The sequence below is a fragment of the Kogia breviceps genome, chromosome 10, assembly GCF_026419965.1.
Source record: "Kogia breviceps isolate mKogBre1 chromosome 10, mKogBre1 haplotype 1, whole genome shotgun sequence".
Taxonomy (NCBI): domain Eukaryota; kingdom Metazoa; phylum Chordata; class Mammalia; order Artiodactyla; family Physeteridae; genus Kogia; species Kogia breviceps.
This window is the reverse complement of record NC_081319.1, coordinates 85,019,733-85,038,836: the sequence shown is the minus strand read 5'-3', so window position 1 is coordinate 85,038,836 and position 19,104 is coordinate 85,019,733. Positions and strand designations below refer to the sequence as shown.

At 47.8% G+C, this 19,104-nt stretch overlaps 2 protein-coding genes across 7 annotated transcripts; both read left to right on the top strand.

Moving 5' to 3' along the window:
• The first annotated feature begins 209 nt into the window (after nt 1–209).
• Nucleotides 210–6,419, top strand: MRPS18B (mitochondrial ribosomal protein S18B). Of its 2 annotated transcripts, XM_059075622.2 has the most exons (7): nt 210–342; nt 1,507–1,615; nt 1,723–1,820; nt 2,257–2,325; nt 3,873–3,939; nt 5,206–5,265; nt 5,847–6,419. In XM_059075622.2, exons 1-7 carry the CDS (start codon nt 265–267, stop codon nt 6,140–6,142), a joined length of 777 nt encoding a protein of 258 aa, XP_058931605.2. In that variant the 5' UTR covers nt 210–264; the 3' UTR covers nt 6,143–6,419. The 2 variants fall into 2 exon arrangements, with proteins under 2 accessions (XP_058931605.2, XP_066862634.1); XM_067006533.1 differs by lacking the exon at nt 2,257–2,325 and having other exon boundaries at nt 237–342.
• Nucleotides 6,420–6,737: 318 nt separating this feature from the next.
• On the top strand, nt 6,738–19,081 carry ATAT1 (alpha tubulin acetyltransferase 1). Of its 5 annotated transcripts, none has more exons than XM_067006531.1 (13): nt 6,916–7,050; nt 7,525–7,585; nt 7,697–7,788; nt 7,909–7,969; nt 8,093–8,206; nt 8,391–8,492; nt 13,058–13,103; nt 13,223–13,291; nt 14,879–14,950; nt 15,115–15,358; nt 18,146–18,222; nt 18,314–18,356; nt 18,707–19,081. In XM_067006531.1, exons 1-13 carry the CDS (start codon nt 6,944–6,946, stop codon nt 18,879–18,881), a joined length of 1,263 nt encoding a protein of 420 aa, XP_066862632.1. In that variant the 5' UTR covers nt 6,916–6,943; the 3' UTR covers nt 18,882–19,081. The 5 variants fall into 5 exon arrangements, with proteins under 5 accessions (XP_058931715.1, XP_058931714.1, XP_066862633.1 ...); XM_059075733.2 differs by having other exon boundaries at nt 18,143–18,222; XM_067006532.1 differs by lacking the exon at nt 13,223–13,291 and having other exon boundaries at nt 6,914–7,050; nt 18,143–18,222.
• The last annotated feature ends 23 nt before the right edge of the window (nt 19,082–19,104 follow it).

Sequence of the window (19,104 nt, the reverse complement as noted above, 5' to 3'; positions counted from 1 at the left end):
ATCGACTTCAAAATTGCTTAAAATACAAACTGTAAGAATGCGATCTAAGAGTCGTAGTGGCTGGTTCAGCAAAAACGCAATTTTGAGGCCGAATTCGATAATGACGCAGTTGAAATTGGCCTCTCCCTACGGCTTCCCTTTCACGCTTCCGTCCTGACGCAGATGCGCTGCCGCCTTCCGCACTGCGGGGTCGTCCTTGGCCCTACCCTAATCTATTTCCTAGAGCATGCGCAGTCGCTTTTCCTGCTTTGTGCGTATGTCAAGATGGCTGCCTCCATATTGAACGTGTTGCTGAGGCGCCTTCCTAGCATTTCGCCCTTCAGAGGTGCCTACGGAGTTCAGGTAACTCCTTGGGGCACATTTTGTACAACCCCACATTTGGTTGTAACTTTTCGAGGTCGTTTCTCCACTGCTGGGAATCCAGGAGCGGAGGCCTTCCCAAGTGCTTCTGCCTTGGCTGTCAAGGCAACGCTTTGCTTCCACCACCCTCCTCCTTCCCTTCTCATTCCTCAAAACAGCGCACGTTTTCTAATCTCGAGTCGAGGGTAAAGAGCAAGGGTTGGATGTCCTCCTCTTCCCAGGTTTCCATCTCGGCTGAATAATTAGGCGGTGGAATGGATCTCTTGGCCGTACACAAACCAACTGTTAACTGTACAGGTGGTGTCTAAATCTTCGATGCCAGGAAGTGTTCTTGGGTTGAGGGACACTAACTTCTACCAGCCCTACTATCTTCCAATAAAGCCAGGATACATTCTCATGACCTGGGACCAGTTACTTGGCTCTTTATCTCACTAAATCAGTTTCTTATCAAAGCATACATGAGAGCTTAACTTTGGATTGAGTTTTCCCTCCAGCCTCACGTACTCAACCACCCTGGAGGTTATGGGCAGGGCAGATTCTTGGTGGGGCAGGGTGAGATGGGAAGGCTTGCCCAACTGCCACTCCCTAAAGTGGGACTGAAAAGTGGTGACAGGGGTCACCACAGAGTTATAACTACAGGCCCGGTAGCTTTAGAGGTAGTGTTAGGACTCAAAGTTTGTTCTGCCATATGGAATGTTGACCTTCAACAGTGATTGGATTGGATAGAGTTGGAGACTCGCATGTCCTTTGCATCCCCTTCCTGCCACACATCTTAATTCCAAGAAGATGGACATTCTCCCTTTTCCTCCAGTAGACTGAGTTCATTACGGAAAGCATGAATGCTTTATACGTGCCAGGTTTTTGAGTTGTCTTTTCAAATAAATTTGCTTCCCAGTCATCTGTGCTAGTTTATCTTCTAATGTTACCTTTTCTTTCAAGATCCAGTTGGAGGTAGGGATAGTCATTGTTGATGTAAACTTAATCTCCCACAAAATGCTACCTCCCATATACAGCATATTCCTGCTGTATTTCATTTACACAGTGGACGTGCGCCTTCCCCTTTCTCCCTGAAATGTGGGCAGCAAACCAATCAGGTCTTGTCCTTGAACTCATTGTCTCATTTCGCCTCTGCCCCTCCTTTTATAGGTTCCCCTCCAGACTCTTTGCACCAAAGCCCCCCCTGAGGACGATTCTTTGCCCCAACTTCCGGTTTCCCCTTATAAGGATGAACCCTGGAAATATCTGGACTCAGAAGGTACTTGTAAATGGGGAAGGGGAGGGTCAAGTGAGGTGTGAAATAACTGGACAGAGACCTGCTCATCACCACCACCCAGGAATAACTTGTATCGTCTTTCATTTCAGAATACCAGAACCGCTATGGTTCTCGCCCTGTCTGGGCTGACTACCGTCGCAACCACAAAGGTGGAATACCCCCACAGCGGACTCGAAAGACATGTATTGTGAGTTTCTGAGTGTGGCACGTGGATGTGGAGTGGGGTTGGAGGCCATAGTGACAGCGGCAGCAGCACTTTCTTTTTTTTTTTTTTAATTTATTATTTATTTTAATTTTTGTCTGCGTTGGGTCTTCGTTGCTGCATGCGGGCTTTCCCTAGTTGCAGGGAGCAGGGGCTACTCTTTGTTGAAGTGCATGGACTTCTCATTGCAGTGGCTTCTCTTGTTGTGGAGCACGGGCTCTAGAGCGCAGGCTCAGTAGTTGTGGTGCACGAGCTTAGTTCCTCGGCATCATGTGGGATCGTTCCAGACCAGGGCTCGAACCCGTGTCCCCCTGCATTGGCGGGCAGATTCTTAACCACGGCGCCACCAGGGAAGTCCCCAGCAGCACTCTTTCTGACAGGGCTTTGAACAGCTTCACCTGCCAGTTTCTTCTCTCTACAGCGTGGAAATAAAATTGCTGGGAATCCCTGCCCCATCTGCCGGGATCAGAAGTTGCACGTTGACTTTAGGGTAAGGAGAATCTTTTCTCCAAGTTAAAGACTTGGAGCCTTTTTTGCAATGCTAAAGAGATTACCTTAGGTGCCCCGCTCTTCATATCCTGGTTCCCTTAATGTCCAATTTGTATTGACTTTCTGGTAATATAAAAATATTCCTCCTTCCAGCCTTTTGTGCTCTACTCTGGGTTTTACTAAAAAGTTTCATCCCTTGTCTATGAAATTTACAGTCTAAATTGGCAAGAGAAATGTTTTTCTAATGTGAGGGCAATGCCAAAAGGTTTATTTATATCAATCACAGTTGTTAGCAAGTAGATTGGACTAGTTTTTTCCTGAGATTTTCTTTATTTCATTGTCATGTTGATGTTTGGTGGCATGCTGAGACTTGGGGCTGGAGGGCAGATACATGAAGCAAGGTATAATCTAGTTAGTTTTTCAAAAAACCTTCATTGTGAGAAGGACAGAACTTGTTCCTTAAAGGATTCAAAAACCTTATAAAGATGATAGTGGAAAAGTGCCCTTCCGAGCTTGCAGTATTACAAGGTATGGGGGCAGAAGCTGAATGGCTGGTCATCAGGGAAGTCAGAGGGCATTCAAGTGTCAGTCAATCAGCAGATGGGGGTGTCTGACTGCTCTCAGGCTCCTTCTGATACAGGTTGTAGAGGAGTTCAGAAGATACTTCTCAATTTCAGCTGTCTATAATTGCTTGCCAAAAAAAGGCTATAATCATTTGTATACAGTTTATAACAAATTGCATGACTGAGAGAGAAAGATTACAGATTGAAGAGTGCAGATGATTCTGCCCGCCATTCCACTGCACAGATATACCTGCTTTTTCTCTGGGAGTCTCACCACCTGTGATTAATTACTGGTTGGGAGTCCTTCTAATAATTAAATCTCTAAAATTGATTTTAGTAAACATATACATTACAAATACCATGATTTTATGTAAGTTAATCATTTGTAAATGTACATTATAACACATACTGGGGCTTCCCTGGTGGCGCAGTGGTTGAGAATCCGCCTGCCGATGCAGGAGACACGGGTTCGTGCCCTGGTCCGGGAAGATCCCACATGCCCCGGAGCAACTAAGCCCGTGAGCCATGGCCGCTAGGCCTGCGCGTCCGGAGCCTGTGCTCCGCAACGGGAGAGGCCACAACAGTGAGAGGCCCGCATACCGCAAAAAAAAAAAAAAAAAAAAAAATACTACATTTTCTGGGTGATTTCAGGGATTTTCCAACAGACTGTCCCTAATTTGTTGCATGAAGGGCTGACTTTAGAACCTAACCCCTGCAGAAGAGAATTCTATGTGAGTCTCAGTGACAAAACATAGGATGTGTATGTGAAATGGTTGGAAGGCCAGGAAAGGGAAAAAGTTTGCAAGAATGTGTTCAGTAAAGGGATGGGGCTAAAACCAGGACCTGAAGGAAAGTAGCACCTGGAGAGATGTAGAAGGGTCAAGGTCATTTGTGTGGGTGTGCAGGGATTGTGCACTTTTAGTCTTTAATCATCTTGCTACCTTCCCTTCCCTCTCTCTTGTTTCTCCACCACTTTTTCCTACAGAATGTGAAGCTCTTGGAACAGTTTGTCTGCACCCACACGGGTATCATCTTCCATGCTCCATATACAGGTCAGCCCATCATCCCTGTCACTGCCAGAATAGCTTTTCCTTACAGCACTTCTTACATTTATTAAGACAGACAACAGGTATTTATTTGGTGGTTCCTACTAATGGCCTAAAAAATGTGATGGAACCTTTTGGAAATCTCGGCCTAATGGGGATACTCACACGCTAAAACAGTTACATGTGGACAAAAGATACAGGCGAGTACTAGTATAAGCAAACTATCTAAATGGAACTGTTAAAAGGTAAATGGTCCTGATTGTTTCCTTTCTATAGGTTCTCTTCACTTTTACGGAAAGGCTTTCTCATAAATTGACCTTACTTTTTTATTCCATTGATAATTCAGTTAGATTTCCCAAATTTGGTGTAAGCTCACCAATTCAAGATTACATCTATTCCCTAACTACAGTCACAGGCCAAATCTGGCTCACTGTCATGTTCATTTATTTTCATATTGTCTACAACTCCTTCCAGGCTACAATGGCAGAATTGAGGAGCTGAGACAGACTATAATATATGCCTAAAACATATGCCACATTGCCTCCCGTATATGGCCCTGTAAAGAGAACATTTTGCCAACCCCTGCTCCAAAGCAAGATAAATTTGCAAATAATCGGAATCCACCCTTTTGTGGCATGGTAGCATGACCCGTGGAGTTTGGTTTGTCAAGGAGTTTGTTTTTGTTTTGGCTTAGTTTGTTTTTTTGTGGGTTTTTTTGGCCACACCACACGGCTTGTGGGATTTTAGTTTCCCAACCGGGATTGAACTTGGGCTCGCGGCAGTGAGAGCACAGAGCCCCTAACCACTGGACTGCCAGGGAATTCCCAAGGAGTTTTAAGAAGAGTTCTATAGTCAGGCAGTAAAAGCCTGAAGGGACTATTTTGCTACTTTCTCAGATCGTCTTGCCCAGATCTAAAATCCATTCTTCCTTTATTGAATCTTTCTCTGTGGATTGTCCAACTCAGCGCTTTAACTAACGACACTTGCCCTTTGGATTGTGTTCTGCTCCCTGTCTTGAAACCTTTACCGTTAAGTGGCTTCTCTATAGTGGCTAGACCCTTCTAAGTCTTCATCTTGGTTCTCAGAGAAAGAGAGAAGGTTCTTCCCACTGGGCAGAAGGGGAAACCGAGCCTTGTGGAGGGGTCAAGGGAATGGGGTCATTAGGTAGAGCTAGGTCTTCCAAATCTAAGCCTCTATCACCATGTAGAAGCACTTGTGTTCTTTATTTACTGTGACTTATAAAAATGATCTCTGAGTTACCTTTTTTCACAGGGGTCTGTATGAAGCAACACAAGAAGTTGACCCAGGCCATCCAGAAAGCCAGGGATCATGGTAAGCATGAGAAGGGGCACAGGGCAGTTTTGTTAGGCATAAGGAAGGTGACTTAGGGCTGGAGGGTGGATATAAATGCTCCCACTTACCTAAGAAGATAACACCCATGTTCTTCCAAAGAATTTCTTCTTTCATCACTCCACTGTCTCTTGTTTCCTCTCCTGAGTCTCTTGTCATTGCCCTGTCCCCTTTTTCTTCCTCTTTCTCTGCCTTCTTAATTCATAAATGTTGTCCCAGTGCCATGTCTAAATCATAGGAGGAGCTTTGTATAAATTTCTGACCCTGGGCTCCATGACACTTCTGCACAAATTAGGAAAAGGTACCCCTCTGTTAGGGCAGATGCAGCTTCATAGCCCTGGCACAGGCCTGCACAGCTTGGCAGGCAAGAGCCTGGGCAGCATGTCAGCCCACAAGTGCCCCCTTGGCCAGTTGCTTCTGTGCAGCATACCACATGCATAACTGTACCCAGTGGCTCTGACTGGTCCCCCCCTCCCTTTATAGGTCATTTTTCTTATTATCTGTCTGAATCTGAAGTACTTGTCCTCTCTTCCCTCGCATTCTCTTTTTTTTTAATCCCCCAGGTCTCCTCAGTTACCACATTCCCCAGGTTGAACCCCGGGATCCTGACTTCAGTACCTCTCATGGAGCTGTGAGTGCCACTCCGCCAGCCCCTACTCTGGTTTCAGGTGACCCCTGGTACCCATGGTACAGCTGGAAACAGCCACCAGAGAGAGAGCTGTCCCGCCTTCGTCGGCTGTACCAGGGCCATCTCCGAGAAGAAAGTGGCCCTCCGCCTGAGTCAATGCCCAAGGTGCCCCTCACAGCCCCAGCTGAAGCCTCCTCCACTGAGCAGGCGGGCACCCAGACTGCTCTGTAGGAGCTGTAGACTAGGAAGGGAGCCAGAGGGTCCCTTACACAGTATCTCACCCCGAAGAGCTGTCTACATTGTGGCCAGTGGCAGGCCCAGGGCCAGAGAAAGGAAATGATTGTTGGTGAAAGGGATAAATACATCCGAGGCTGAGGGAGGGCAGTACAGATGTGTATCAGAAGCCCCAGCCCCTATGTATTGTCAATAGATGGGCTATACATTCTGCTATTGTTTCAGACCTGTGCCAACTGGGTTTTTCCACAATAAAGCTGTATCCTGTCTCTGGGCTGCATTTCAGATGAATGCTATGGAGGATTGGGGGGCAATGGGTGCTGCTGTGGGGAGAGGAGTGGTCAGGCTTGAGCCAGTCTGACCAGTGCACTCTTGGGACCAGAAGCCACCTGGGATGAGCAGTTGTGCCATTATGTGATGATCACTTGTGACCCCTGTGCCCGATGCACAGTGTTCCCACCATACCCAGCTGTTCACTGAGGGGCTAAAGGCTTAGAGAATGAGACACTAGGCCTAAGAAAAATGCGTTGCTATGGCACCGGCTGCCGTGGGAGGCGCGGATGGGATGAGTGGCGTTGCTAAGTGACAGCTGGTCTGGCAAAAAGAACGGGGTCTCCCGGCCGGCTGCCGGGATGTTGGCAGGTGGTGGGGAGGGGGCGGTGGTGGTGGAAGGGGGCGGGGCGACCCCCTAGGGACCCGGGGGAGCGGCAGAGGAAGTAAAGATTGCGGTGGGCGGGGCGGTGGCGGAGCGGCGGAAGTGACATAGCGTGGGGCGGATCCGGCCGCGCACAATGGGCCATGGAGTTCCCGTTCGATGTGGACGCGCTGCTCCCGGAGCGGATCACGGTGCTAGACCAGCACCTACGGCCACCGGCCCGCCGACCCGGAACCACAGCGCCGGCCCGGTGACATCTCAAACCTGCCCCACGGCCCTTCTCTCCCGCTTCCTCTTGAAACCTGGTCCAGGCACCACGCCCCCTTCTCACTGACTAGTGTCTGCCCCTTTTGATGTCCTGGCTCGCCTTTTTGGTGACCTTTTATCCTAGAACTAGTGGGGTTGATTGGGGCTTGAATCTGTCACCTTTCATCCCTTGGCCCCATGGTGGTCCCAACCAAAGGATGTAGTTGACCTGCCCTTCCTGCTTCCCCACAATAACTTCAAGGGAGGAGGGAGTGTACCACACTGAAAGGAGGTGTGGCAAAAGTTTGAGTTCCAGAAGAGTGGGGTGGGAAATCAGGTTGGAAGATTCCAAGGTAAAGGCAGAGGGCCTGAAGTACTAAACTGGGGTTGTGGTTATCACCCAGATTCCCAGGGAGTGAGTGCCCAGGACCCTCTAATTCAGTGAGTATCTGACTCTTGATCTCCTCTATTTCTGTAGTGTTGATCTGCAGCAGCAAATTATGACCATTGTAGATGAACTGGGCAAGGCTTCTGCTAAGGTAATGGGGAGTCTACATGGAGTAAAGGGAGGCCTCTCTGGGGACAGTTGGTAAGGGAGGCCTGGGTCCTGTGGAAGGGACTTGTAGAAAGTCTCTTCAAATTCCTGGCAGGCCCAGCATCTTCCTGCTCCCATCACCAGTGCATCAAGGATGCAGAGTAACCGCCATGTTATGTATATACTCAAAGATACTTCAGCTCGACTGTGAGTGCCAAATACCGTTCTACCCTATACTTAATTCCTCCCTCTCCCAGCCCCTCTCCCTTTTTTGACTCTACCTCTTCCAGATAGCTGCTCATTATTGTTATTTTCCCCATCCTACAGGGCTGGAAAAGGAGCCATTGTTGGCTTCCTTAAAGTTGGATATAAGAAACTCTTTGTACTGGTGAGTGTCATTGGAAACTGAAAGTTCATATGCCTTGTCTCCTGAGAACAGAAGTGCTGGAGGTTGGAAGGTGGCAATGATGTCTGGGTCCTAGAAGATCTTTGTTGTTCTTTTACCTCTTAGGATGACCGTGAGGCTCACAATGAGGTAGAACCACTTTGCATCTTGGACTTTTACATCCATGAGTCACTTCAACGCCATGGCCATGGACGAGAACTCTTCCAGTATATGTTGCAGGTATTACTTATCTCTTCACCAGTTCATCCAAAATGGAGATCAAAGGCCCCTTGTCCTGAGTCCTTCCAGAGGCCCTGCCTCCCACCCCCCACCCCATGTTCCCATATCCTTCCCAGGTGACTGGGTTCCTGTTGGCCTGCTTTCCCCATGCCTGCTCCTACCCTGAGTCTCCTGTTCCCTGCAGAAGGAGCGAGTTGAACCACACCAACTGGCTATTGACAGACCCTCACAGAAGCTGCTGAAGTTCCTGAATAAACACTACAACCTGGAGACCACAGTCCCACAGGTTAGAGGTTTCAGAGAGTAGACCCCACTGAGCATTCCCACTGAATTTATTTATTTTTTGCCGGCAAACAACTGGTACCTTCCGAGCACTCCTTATTCCCCATTATATAGGACTTATTTTATACAGCTAAGTTCTGGGGGGGCAGGGTACCATCTCTCATCCTGCAGCTATTTCACTCTCATCTATTTTTATTCTTCATCATGGGCTGTTGTGTACACCCAAAAATCTGTTTTTGCCCCAAATATAGCTCATTTTCATTTCCTTGTTTTCACATAGACCATTACCTAGTCTATCAAGATTTAGTAAGGGCTCAGAATAATATACATTCCCTGTCCTCAGGGAGATTTGGTCTATTTTGGGGAAGGTGGTTTGTTTATAAGTAGATGCAATATAATGGTGCTAATGCTGTCCATTCATTCAACATATATTTATTAGAGTACCTGGCACTGTTCTGGGCTCTAGAAAGACTTTATTCAATGAAACAGATAAAAGTCTCTGTTCTCACGGAGCTTATATTCTACTTGGGGAGACAGACAAACATAATAAACAAGTATATACTATGATTGATGATAAGTGCTCTAGGAAAATGAGAGCAAGTAAGAAGGCTTGGGAAAGTACCATGTGAGGATGGGAGTGTGTGGGATTGCAGGTTTAAATGGGATAAGCAGGAAACGCCTCACTGAGAAAGTGTCACTTGAGCAATAACTTAAAAAGAGGTGAGACTATGAGCTAAGTAATATCTGGAGGGGGAGCATCCCAGGGAAAGGGAATGGCTAGTGCAAAGGCCATGAGGTGGGAGTGCACCTGGAAAATTGGCTGGTGTGCCTAGAGCAGCATGAGTGAGGGGGGAGTGTGGTAGATGAGATCAGAGCAGTAATGGGGGAGGAAAGACATTTAGGACTCTATAGGCTATTGCAAAGACTTTGGCCTTTAAGTGAGAAAAGGAGAGCCATCAGAGGGGTTTGAGCAGAGGGAGAATATGATGTGACTTACTTTAAACCAGAGTACTTTGCCTGTTAAGAATAGGTAGTAGAGGGGTAAGGGTACAAGCAAGGTAGGAAGCAACAATCCTGCTGAAAAATGGTGGTGGCTCAGTCTGAAATGGTAGCAGTAGAGATGATAAGGAGTGGTCAAATTTTAGGTATTTTGAAGTTAAAGCAAATAATTTTTCTTGATAGTTTGTTTGTGAAGAAAAAAGAGGGAGTTAAGGGTGATCCCAAAGTTGTTGGCCTGAGCACTTGGAAGGATGTCATTGCATTAACTGATGGAAGGTGGAGCAGCTTTGGGGGAAAATAGTAGGAGTCCATTTTGAATATGTTAATTGGAGATGTCCATGATGAGTCCAGGTTGGTTACTTCCCTGGAGTTCAGAGAAGAGGTTCGGGATGGAGAGTTTTCACCACACGTAGGGTACTGAAAGCAGTGAGATAGGATGAAACCGCCATGGAGTGATATCTATAAAGAAGTGGTCCAAGGACTTGAGCCCTTGGGCACTCTTGGAAAGTCAGGAAGGAGAAGAAGCAGCAAATGCAGCTGAGGAGTGACTAGTGAAGTAGATGCAAACTTAGAAGTAAAGTGACCTGCAAGGCCAGTGAAGAAAGTGTTTGCAAAAGGAAGGAATGGCTTACTGAGTCAAATGCTCCTGATCAGTGAGGTAAGAAGAGGTCTGAGAAGTGACCGTTGGATTTAGCTGCCTGAAGCCACTGGTGTTCCTGACAAGCGGTTTCCGCACCCTGGTTGGTGGAAGCCTGGATGGAGTGGCTTTAGGAGATTGAGAAGCTCAGAACTGGAGGCAGCAAGAATAGGCCACTCTTTTAAATGCTGCTTTAATGTGAACAGAAATAGAGCAAGAGCTAGAGGGGGATATGGATCAAGAGAGGGTTGATTCTTTTCAGTTGCATAAAAATGAACAGCATAAGAATGACTCAGTAGAGAGAAAATCTGATGATGTCAGAGAAAGTGGGAAGAATTGCTGAAGCAGTGTCGTTGAGTGGGCTTGGGATTGGGTTGACAAGCGAGCCTTGGGTAGGAGTACGGACAAGTTAATCCCTTGTAACATGATTAACTGGTGTGCTTACAGAGGGGGCATAAGTGAGTTAGGCTTGACTTAATCTTGAAGGGTGTTCATCAGGTGGACAGAAGTGGGCAGGCTAAGGTGCTTTTCATGTAGGAACCAGCACGAGCAAAGTCAGAGAGATATTAATCTACCTTTCAGGGCACTGCAAGCAGTTTTGTTTGGCTGGAGTGCTGGGCATATGCTTGTTGAGGGAGGATGAGGGTGGGAGGGTTGGTAGACATTACAGCAGGGTGAAGGCAGGAGATAGACAGGGTCTCCTCAGAATGTGCTCCCAGAGTAGGACATCATTTTTCCATTAAGAGGCAGCAGAGAGCAACGGAAGAAACACAGTATCCAGCATCAGATGCATTACCCAGGTAACATGTAAGAGCAGGGTAGAATAGAGTGTAAATAATATTGGGTTGGCCAAAAAGTTCGTTCCAGTTTTCTGTAACAGCCGTCTGGAAAACCCGAACGAACTTTTTGGCCAACCCAGTAACAACTGATGTTTCATGAGCTCTGTGTGGTATCTACATGCATTATCTCTTTCTTTGAGGTAGTTGCCATTATTATTATTATTATTTTTTTTTTTGTGGTACGTGGGCCTCTCACTGTTGTGGCCTCTCCCATTGCGGAGCACAGGCTCCAGATGCACAGGCTCAGCGGCCATGGCTCACGGGCCCAGCTGCTCCGCGGCATGTGGGATCCTCCCAGACTCGGGCACGAACCCATGTCCCCTGCATCGGCAGGCGGACTCTCAACCACTGCGCCACCAGGGAAGCCCTAGTTGCCATTATTGACCCCATTTTGGGTTTATACAGATTAGTGACTTGACCAAGTTTGCACAGCTAATAAATGATAGAGCTTGAATTTGAACCCATAGCCCCCTCTAATGACTACACTGTATTCCTGGCTGAAATGCCTCAACTAGAATCAGGAGTCTGGGATTTGAGACCCAGTCCTGCCACTTGTAGCTGCTAGACTTTGGGCAAGCCATGTCTCCAAGTACATATATTTCCAGTTTTCCTGGGTATATACCTAAGAGTAGAATTGCTGGGTCATATGGTAATCCTGTGTTTAACTTTTTGAGGAACTGAGAAACAGTTTTTCCACAATGACTGTAACATTTTACATCTCCATCAGCAATGTATGGTAGCTCTGGTATCTTGACATCCTCACCAAAATTTATTTTTCTTTTTTCTTTTTATAATAGCCATAATAATGGTTGTGAAGTTGTATCTCTTTGTGTTTTGATTTGCATTTCCCTAATGACTAATGGTGTTGAGCATCTTTTCAAGTGCTTATTGGCCATTTGTATATCTTCTTTGGAGAAATGTTTATTCAAGTCTGTGCCCTTTTTTAAAAAAAATAATTAATTATTATTTTATTTTTGGCTGCACTGGGTCTTTGTTGCTGCATGCGGCTTTCTCTAGTTGCAGTGAGCACCACTCTTCGTTGTGGTGCGCAGGTCATTGCGGTGGCTTCTCTTATTGTGGAGCATGGGCTCTAGGCGTGTGAGCTTCAGTAGTTGTGGCACACGGGCTCGGTAGTTGTGGTTTGCAGGCTCTAGAGCGCAGGCCCAGTAGTTGCGGCGCACGGGCTTAGTTGCTCTGTGGCATGTGGGATCTTCCTGGACCAGGACTCGAACCCATGTCTGCTGCATTGGCAAGTGGATTCTTAACCACTGTGCCACCAGGGAAGCCCTATGCCCATTTTTAAAATTATGTTTTTTGTCTGTTTGTTCTGGAAGAGTTCTTTATGTTCTGGATACAATACCCTTATTAGATATATGATTTGCAAATATTTCCTCCTATTCTGTGGGTTTTCTTGATAGTGTCTTTTGACGCACAAAAGTTTTTACTTTTGATGAAGTGTAATTTATTTTTTCCTTTTGTTGCTTATGCTTTTGGTGTCATATTTAAGAAACCATGTCCAAAGTCATCAAGATTTTCCTCAATGTTTCCTTCTAAGAGTTTCATAGTGTTAGCTCTTACATTTAGCTGTTTGATCCATTTTTAGCTGTTTTTTGGTCCAAATTAATTATCTTGCATGTAGATACTCAGTTATCCAAACACCAGTTGTTGAAGAAGTTATACTTTCCCTATTGAATGGTCTTGGCACCTTTATTGAAAATCAGGTGACCATAGACACATGGGTTTATTTCTGAACTCTGTTCATTCCATTGGTCTATATGTCTATCCTGTGCCTCTACCACACTATTTTGATTACTGTAGCTTTGTAGTAAGTCTTGAAATCAGGAAGTGTGAATCCTCCCCAGATTTGTTATTCCTTTGTTAATCTTGAAGATTATTTTGACTCTTCAAGGTCCTTTGCAATTCAACTTTAGGATCGGCTTGTCAGGGTCTCAGATTTTGACTGAGTCTGTCAACAAGGACAGGAAGGCTGGCTTTTGTTCCTCCCACTGTGGTTTTTCTAGCACAGGGTTCTATACGCAAGTATGTGCTGAGTGGCTGAATGGACAAATATATTTTGCTTGTTTCATCTTACAGGTGAACAACTTCGTGATCTTCGAAGGATTCTTTGCCCATCAGCATCGTAAGTTTTCTCACCTTGTGTGTGTTGGTCAAGCAGTTGGGGTGAAGGGAAGGAAGGAGGTGGATTCTTGGTCCCACTGGACCCCTCACTGAGGGGCACCACCGCTTCCTTCCTCACAGGGCCCCCTGCTACCTCTCTGAGGGCAACTCGACACTCTTGTGCTGCTGCGGTTGATCCTATGCCCACTGGTAAAGCTGCATTGAATGGGTGGATCTGTAGTGCTGTGATGGCTAGTCACTCTGGAGGCCACTGGGAACTCAGTGCAATCTGTGGGCAGTTTGGGAGAATTCTAAAGCAACCCAAGTCCCCAGCAGACATTACCCATGTCCTCTACCCTCATGGGAGCTCAGTGTATTTATACTTGGCAAGACTTTAAACTAAGCAAGCTCACTGGGAGCCTGTTTGACAGTTGACATTGATGGAGCCTCTTGCTGCTTCAGGCCCATCAAAATAGGCCAGAGTCATGTTCCTTTATAAACTCCTCAGGCTTCTGTCAGCCAGTGAGGGACAGGCAAGTGCAGTCAGCCCTTCCATTTCCAGTCGTAGAATAGTGACATGAATGGTCCAAAGCTTAAATACTAGTTTTAGAAGATAACACTCAGAATTTATAACATTTCCAACCAAATAATGAAATTGATCTGGAGAAACCATACCTAGGAGGTACTGAAATGCTGCCCAGGTTCCACATTCCATCCTCATCCACACACATGCTCCCTGCCGGGCTGAGCCCCACCCCTTCCTCCTCCTCAAGGCCGAGGGGCACAGCCTTCTGGCCTTGCTGTGCACACTTGCACAGAAGGGCCCTTTCCTGAAGGAGCTGGCTCTGTGGCTAGCTCTCTCACCTCCTCTGTGGCCAGGAAACAGAGTAACCACCACCCAGACAGCAATCTGTCACCAGTGATTAGCATCTACCAGTATCAGGCACAGAGAGGCAGTTCATATCTGTGACCTGCTCTGATTTCCAAGGCTTCCCCCATCTAGCTCCTGCTGACCAAAGCTGTGAGAGGGAGAGAGAGCCAACAAGGACGGTGAGGACCAGGTCCACACGGGAGGGGACCCTAAAGTTTAAGTGGATCCGCTGGGCAGTCTCTCATTTGCCACGTGTGATGGAGAAAGAACCTCTTGAGAGGGAAAGGGAGGGGAAAGTGGAGAAGTGAGGAGGCTGGAGGCAGGGCTGGGACAGTCCGTTAGCCTCCCATTTACTCTGACCTGGTAACTCCTTTCCAGGTGTCTGTGTTTTTACCTCATCCTTTTTTCCCCCTTATAAAACGTAAATCTCTTTCTATCTTTGCTCCGGAAGGGGAGGTTCTGCCCCACCCCAGCCTCCCCTGACCTCTCCAAAGCAATTCCTGATTAACTAAGGGCTTTGTCCGTCTCGTCTAGAGGGACCTGGGGTCCTCGGTGGCCCAGCTGGGACCATTCCACTGCCCCAGAATCCCAGGGGGGCCTGACAGCGCCCACTGACAGTAAGAGCTCTCCTCCCTTGGTTGCCCTTCTCTTGCGTCTCCCAGGCCCCACAGTCTCCCCCAGATCTTTTCCCCCAACTGTGCATTCAGCCTACTCCTTCTGGCTCTCCTCAAAATGCTCCAGCCTTCCCCCCGAATTCCCTTTTGGTGTGATGGCAGTGCCACAGAGCTGCTTCTGCGGTGGAGCTGGAGTCTTTCCCCGGAGGAACTGTGGTGTCAGGGATCAGAGGTTTGGGGTCATGGGGGTAGTGAAGGGGTGCACAGTATGCCTCCTAATGCTTACCTTGCCTGTGTCCTCTCCACTGCCAGCTCCAGCAAGGAAGCTGCCACCCAAGAGAGCAGAGGGAGACATAAAGCCATACTCCTCTAGTGACCGAGAATGTAAGACTGGGGTAGGGGATCTGGGCCTGGGCGGCCTTAACCCAGGGGAAAGATTTGTTCTAAAGGCTCTGATTTCTCTTTTTTCTACTCTAATCTTTGCTGTCATGACTCTCTTCCCTTTCCTTTTTCTTCTCTGTCTTGCTCTTTTTTCTCCCTCTCCCCAGTTCTGAAGGTAGCTGTGGAGCCTCCCTGGCCCTTGAACAGGGCCCCTCGCCGTACTACACCTCCAGCCCACCCACCCCCGCGCTCCAGCAGCCTGGGAAACTCGCCAGAACGGGGTCCCCTCCGCCCCTTCGTGCCAGAGCAGGAGCTGCTGCGTTCCCTGCGCCTCTGCCCCCCGCACCCCACCGCCCGCCTTCTGCTTGCTACTGACCCAGGCGGCAGCCCAGCCCAGCGTCGCCGCACCAGGTAATAGGAGCTGGAGGGTTAGGGAATGTCACGACTGTCAGACAGGGTGTTAGAAATGGCAGAGGGCAGTGTAAATCCATCAGAGACATGAAGCAATAGGACAGGAGGACTGGAGAGTCCTGAAACCTTTCAAGAAGAATATATTGGAAAATAGTTATGGAAGTGGTCTGGAAATAAATTACAGTGAAGGAGCAGAATAGGACTTTATGTAGAGTCTAGGGACTCTAGTTTAAGTGTGAGAGCCGGGAGGAAGTGCAGGAAGAACACAGATCCGTTGGGTGGGTGACTGAGCCTCTAAGATTGGGGAAATCATGGTTTAACATTTGCTGGGAAGGGGCAGGATCTCTGACACAGTTTGGGGAGCCACCAGTCCTGGGTCAGTGCCTTGTGTGGCAGGAGCCCATCCCGGCAGGCAGAGAGTGGGCCTCTCCTTTTTTTCTCTCCCCAGCTTTCTCTTCACCTCTGACTTCTCTTTCTGTTTTTCTCTCTCCCCCATTTCCCCTCTCCCCTCCTCCTGTCCATAACATCCTTCCACAGCTCCCTTCCCCGCTCTGATGAGAGTCGATACTGACAGACAGCTAAGCCCCTCCCCTCCCTGGGAGACCTGGTGAGGGCAGAGACCCCCTCCCTGAGAACCCCAGACCGGATCTTCCATTGTATCCCCCACCATCCAGGGGAACCTGACAGAGCCCATAAGATTCCCTCTTCCCCTTCCTTGGACAACTGGGTTGTCAGGGTCCCAGATGGCCTAATGCTTTGTAGCTTTTCTTAGCATAGAAAGCACCCCCCTCACCTAACTCGGGCTCTGAACACTCTCCCACAGACAGCCCATTTGCTGCCAGACTTCTTGGTTGGGTGGCTCCTACTAATTATCCAGAGAAGCATAGTCTTTCTTGCAGTCAGATTCTAGAACACCATGGAAGGTCCAAGGGCCTCCTCTACCAGGGAAACCTTTTAAAGAGTCTTGTCCATGGAATGAATCCTATAGTCCCACTACACTGTCTCCTGGTAGCTCTAATACTGCTTCGTGCTACCGACCACAGCTACCCTATCAGCCTGCTGATGCCAGCAAGTGAGCTCTGCTTCAGAGCAGTCCAGTCAGGTAGGCCGGGGACTTACCAGCTCCCCAAGGGACCCACTCAACATTGCCAAACTCTTAATTTCCACATGTTGCGTGTATGTGTATCTGTCAGGGGACCCCCGAGCTGATGTCTGCTTTGAGGCTCTAGACTCGCCACACTTCTACAGTCACCACCACTTCCCCTGGGTCCAGGTTCTGTGAGGCAGTTTGTTTCTTGGCAGTAGATCCCAGCAAGCACCCTAGGATCACTCTTAGCCAAGTTTCAGAAACTAAGCCTGAGTCTCAAGGCTCTATTAGCTCCTGGAATACCCTCTCGCAGCCATCCCTCCCCAGTCGCTAGATGCTGATAGATTCCTGTCTTGTGAGATTGTCTTGAGATGATGGGGGAACTCCTTCTCTGGCCTTCCTTTCTTCTTTCCTCCATAGCAAGAACCTTCTTCCTTGCTCCATACCCAGGGTATAGAACATCCTTCCCCCTCCCTACCCTCTGGATGTGTGCTAGTTCAGATACCCCTACTGTATTCCCCGAAATCCTTGGGAGCAGGATCTCCCTCTCTTCTGACTCATTCCTTTTTCTTCTCCCTCTCAGTGTTGTCTGAATAAAGTGTGAATTCTTTTGTGTTTTTTAAATGGACATTTTCAATGATAAAAACTACAAAAGAAAAAAAAAAAACACAAAACAAACCTTAAGGTCTCAGCCTCGTTTGTGCGTCACCCCTTATTTTCCTGGGATCTCAGGACCTCTGTCCCTCTCTCTCCCTCACCTCTGAGATCTGCAGATCTTCCAGCAAGGAGTCTTAGAGCTCCCCTTGCAGGATCTGGTGTCTGCCTGTCCCCATCTTCATTGTGGGATCTTCTGCGGATTGTCTCCTCTCATGTAGTCGCTGGATCCTTCTGTGTAGCCTTCTATATCGACTCCTCCATTCTCTCCAGAAATCTCTAGCTCTCCCTAGTCACTTCTACCCTTTACCCCAGGCCAGCCCTTGCTGAGATGTTAAGATTTACTAACATCTCTGGGATCCACTAATTGCCTCCTGATAACAGTCCCCTAATTGTTTCCTGAATTCCTCTTCCCGCTGATTTCCTGGCCTCTCCCTCACTAAACCCTTGGATCTCTTTCTCAAGACAGTCCTTTTCCTAAATTCAGCCTTACCACTCCCTATTTCCCTCTGGCTGAGGTATCCTAAAATTAAGGTAATCATGTTTTCCAAACCAAACATCAGGGCACCTGGTCCAACAAAAAAATATTTTTTTGCATATATGTGAATCTGGCTGTGTGTGTGTGTTTGTTTTTGGCCGAACCACGCGGCTTGTGGGATCTTAGTTCCCCGACCAGGCCCCAACCAGGGATCGAACCTGTGCCCCCTGCAGTGGAAGCATGGAGTCCTAACCACTGGACTGCCAGGGAATTCCCCTGAATTTGTTTTAATGACATGATTTGGAGCACATTTGGCCTTTTAACACATTACCTCAACTAGGAGTTAATAAAGCAGCAAGTCAGGACTGCTTCAGAAAATCTTGGGGTATAAAATGAGCTCCCTTCCCTTTTCTGGGGCACAACTTAGATTTAAATCCCATAGGAATGATAACTACTCCTCTCTCTGTTCCTGTGCTGTTCCTTTTATTTTCTCCTCTGATTCCTCCATACCCACTCATCCTTCATCCTGTAGCCTTTTCCCCATCATCTCACATTTCTTCTACAGCAGGACTCCCCCAGGGCTGGTAGCCCAAAGCTGCAGCTATAGCCGCCATGGGCGGTTGAATTCCTCATCCCCCAATACAGGTAAGTTATTCATCTCCTTATCTTCAAATCAAGTAGGCCATATTCACTACCTACTCCAGCCTTCCCATGCACATGCCTGGTATTTCCACAGGCAACCAAGAACTGAAACAGGGGGAGCAGGAGACAGAGAATAGGTGAGGTCTGACCCCTCCCCTACCAGCCTGGCACCACCTCTGACTCCTTTCCCTAACATCACTCTCAGCTACTTCCTCCTCCTAAATCTCACTCTCTGAACTGGACACCAGCTCCTCCCACAAAGCCTTCCACCTAACACCCTACAAGCCTCTTTCCCCATAGGTTCAACTCGAGTGCTTCCCTTTGGCAGTATCTGAGGGGTTTCAGGTTTGGACATAGCACTAATGGTTCCAGCCTCATACCCCATCATACGTCCTCTACACAAGAGCCAGTCAGCCCTTTAAGAAGCTGTGATCTTAATTCTCCCTTTAGTACCCCTGTAACCCACTCTCCATCTCCCACCTACTAGGTCTGCCAGTGAGGAGCAGGTCTTGTCACAGCATGGGTCTGGGGAGGAGCCCATGCACACAGTTCCTCCACAGGCCCAAGCTCCACCAGCCCAGTCCTGGACAATGGGTGGGGATATGTTCAACGCCAGGTTCATTCGAAACTTGCAGGAACGTCGCAGCACCAGGCCTTGGTGACCGCAGCCCCCTCTCACACCTTCAAAGTCAGTATTATTTCTCTCACACAGGACCTAGCCAAAGCCCGCCCTCACAATGAATGTATTCATTCATTCATTCATTCATTCATTCATTCGACAAGCTTTCTTATCAGTGCCAAGTCATTTGTATCTTATTTTTAACCACAGCAATAAAGTATTTATTTTTATCACGAGAGTTACTGAAAACTGTGATTGTCATTATT

Bases quoted from the DNA above. Each gene is read 5' to 3' on its own strand.
- MRPS18B (XM_059075622.2), top strand. From the start codon at position 265: ATGGCTGCCTCCATATTGAACGTGTTGCTGAGGCGCCTTCCTAGCATT. The intron at 1,821-2,256 runs GTGAGTTTCTGA...TTCTCTCTACAG, and splicing joins GGACTCGAAAGACATGTATT to CGTGGAAATAAAATTGCTGG. The intron at 5,266-5,846 runs GTAAGCATGAGA...TTAATCCCCCAG, and splicing joins CCAGAAAGCCAGGGATCATG to GTCTCCTCAGTTACCACATT.
- ATAT1 (XM_059075733.2), top strand. From the start codon at position 6,944: ATGGAGTTCCCGTTCGATGTGGACGCGCTGCTCCCGGAGCGGATCACG. The intron at 13,292-14,878 runs GTAAAGCTGCAT...CTCCACTGCCAG, and splicing joins GGTTGATCCTATGCCCACTG to CTCCAGCAAGGAAGCTGCCA. The intron at 18,357-18,706 runs GTGAGGTCTGAC...CCCACCTACTAG, and splicing joins GAGCAGGAGACAGAGAATAG to GTCTGCCAGTGAGGAGCAGG.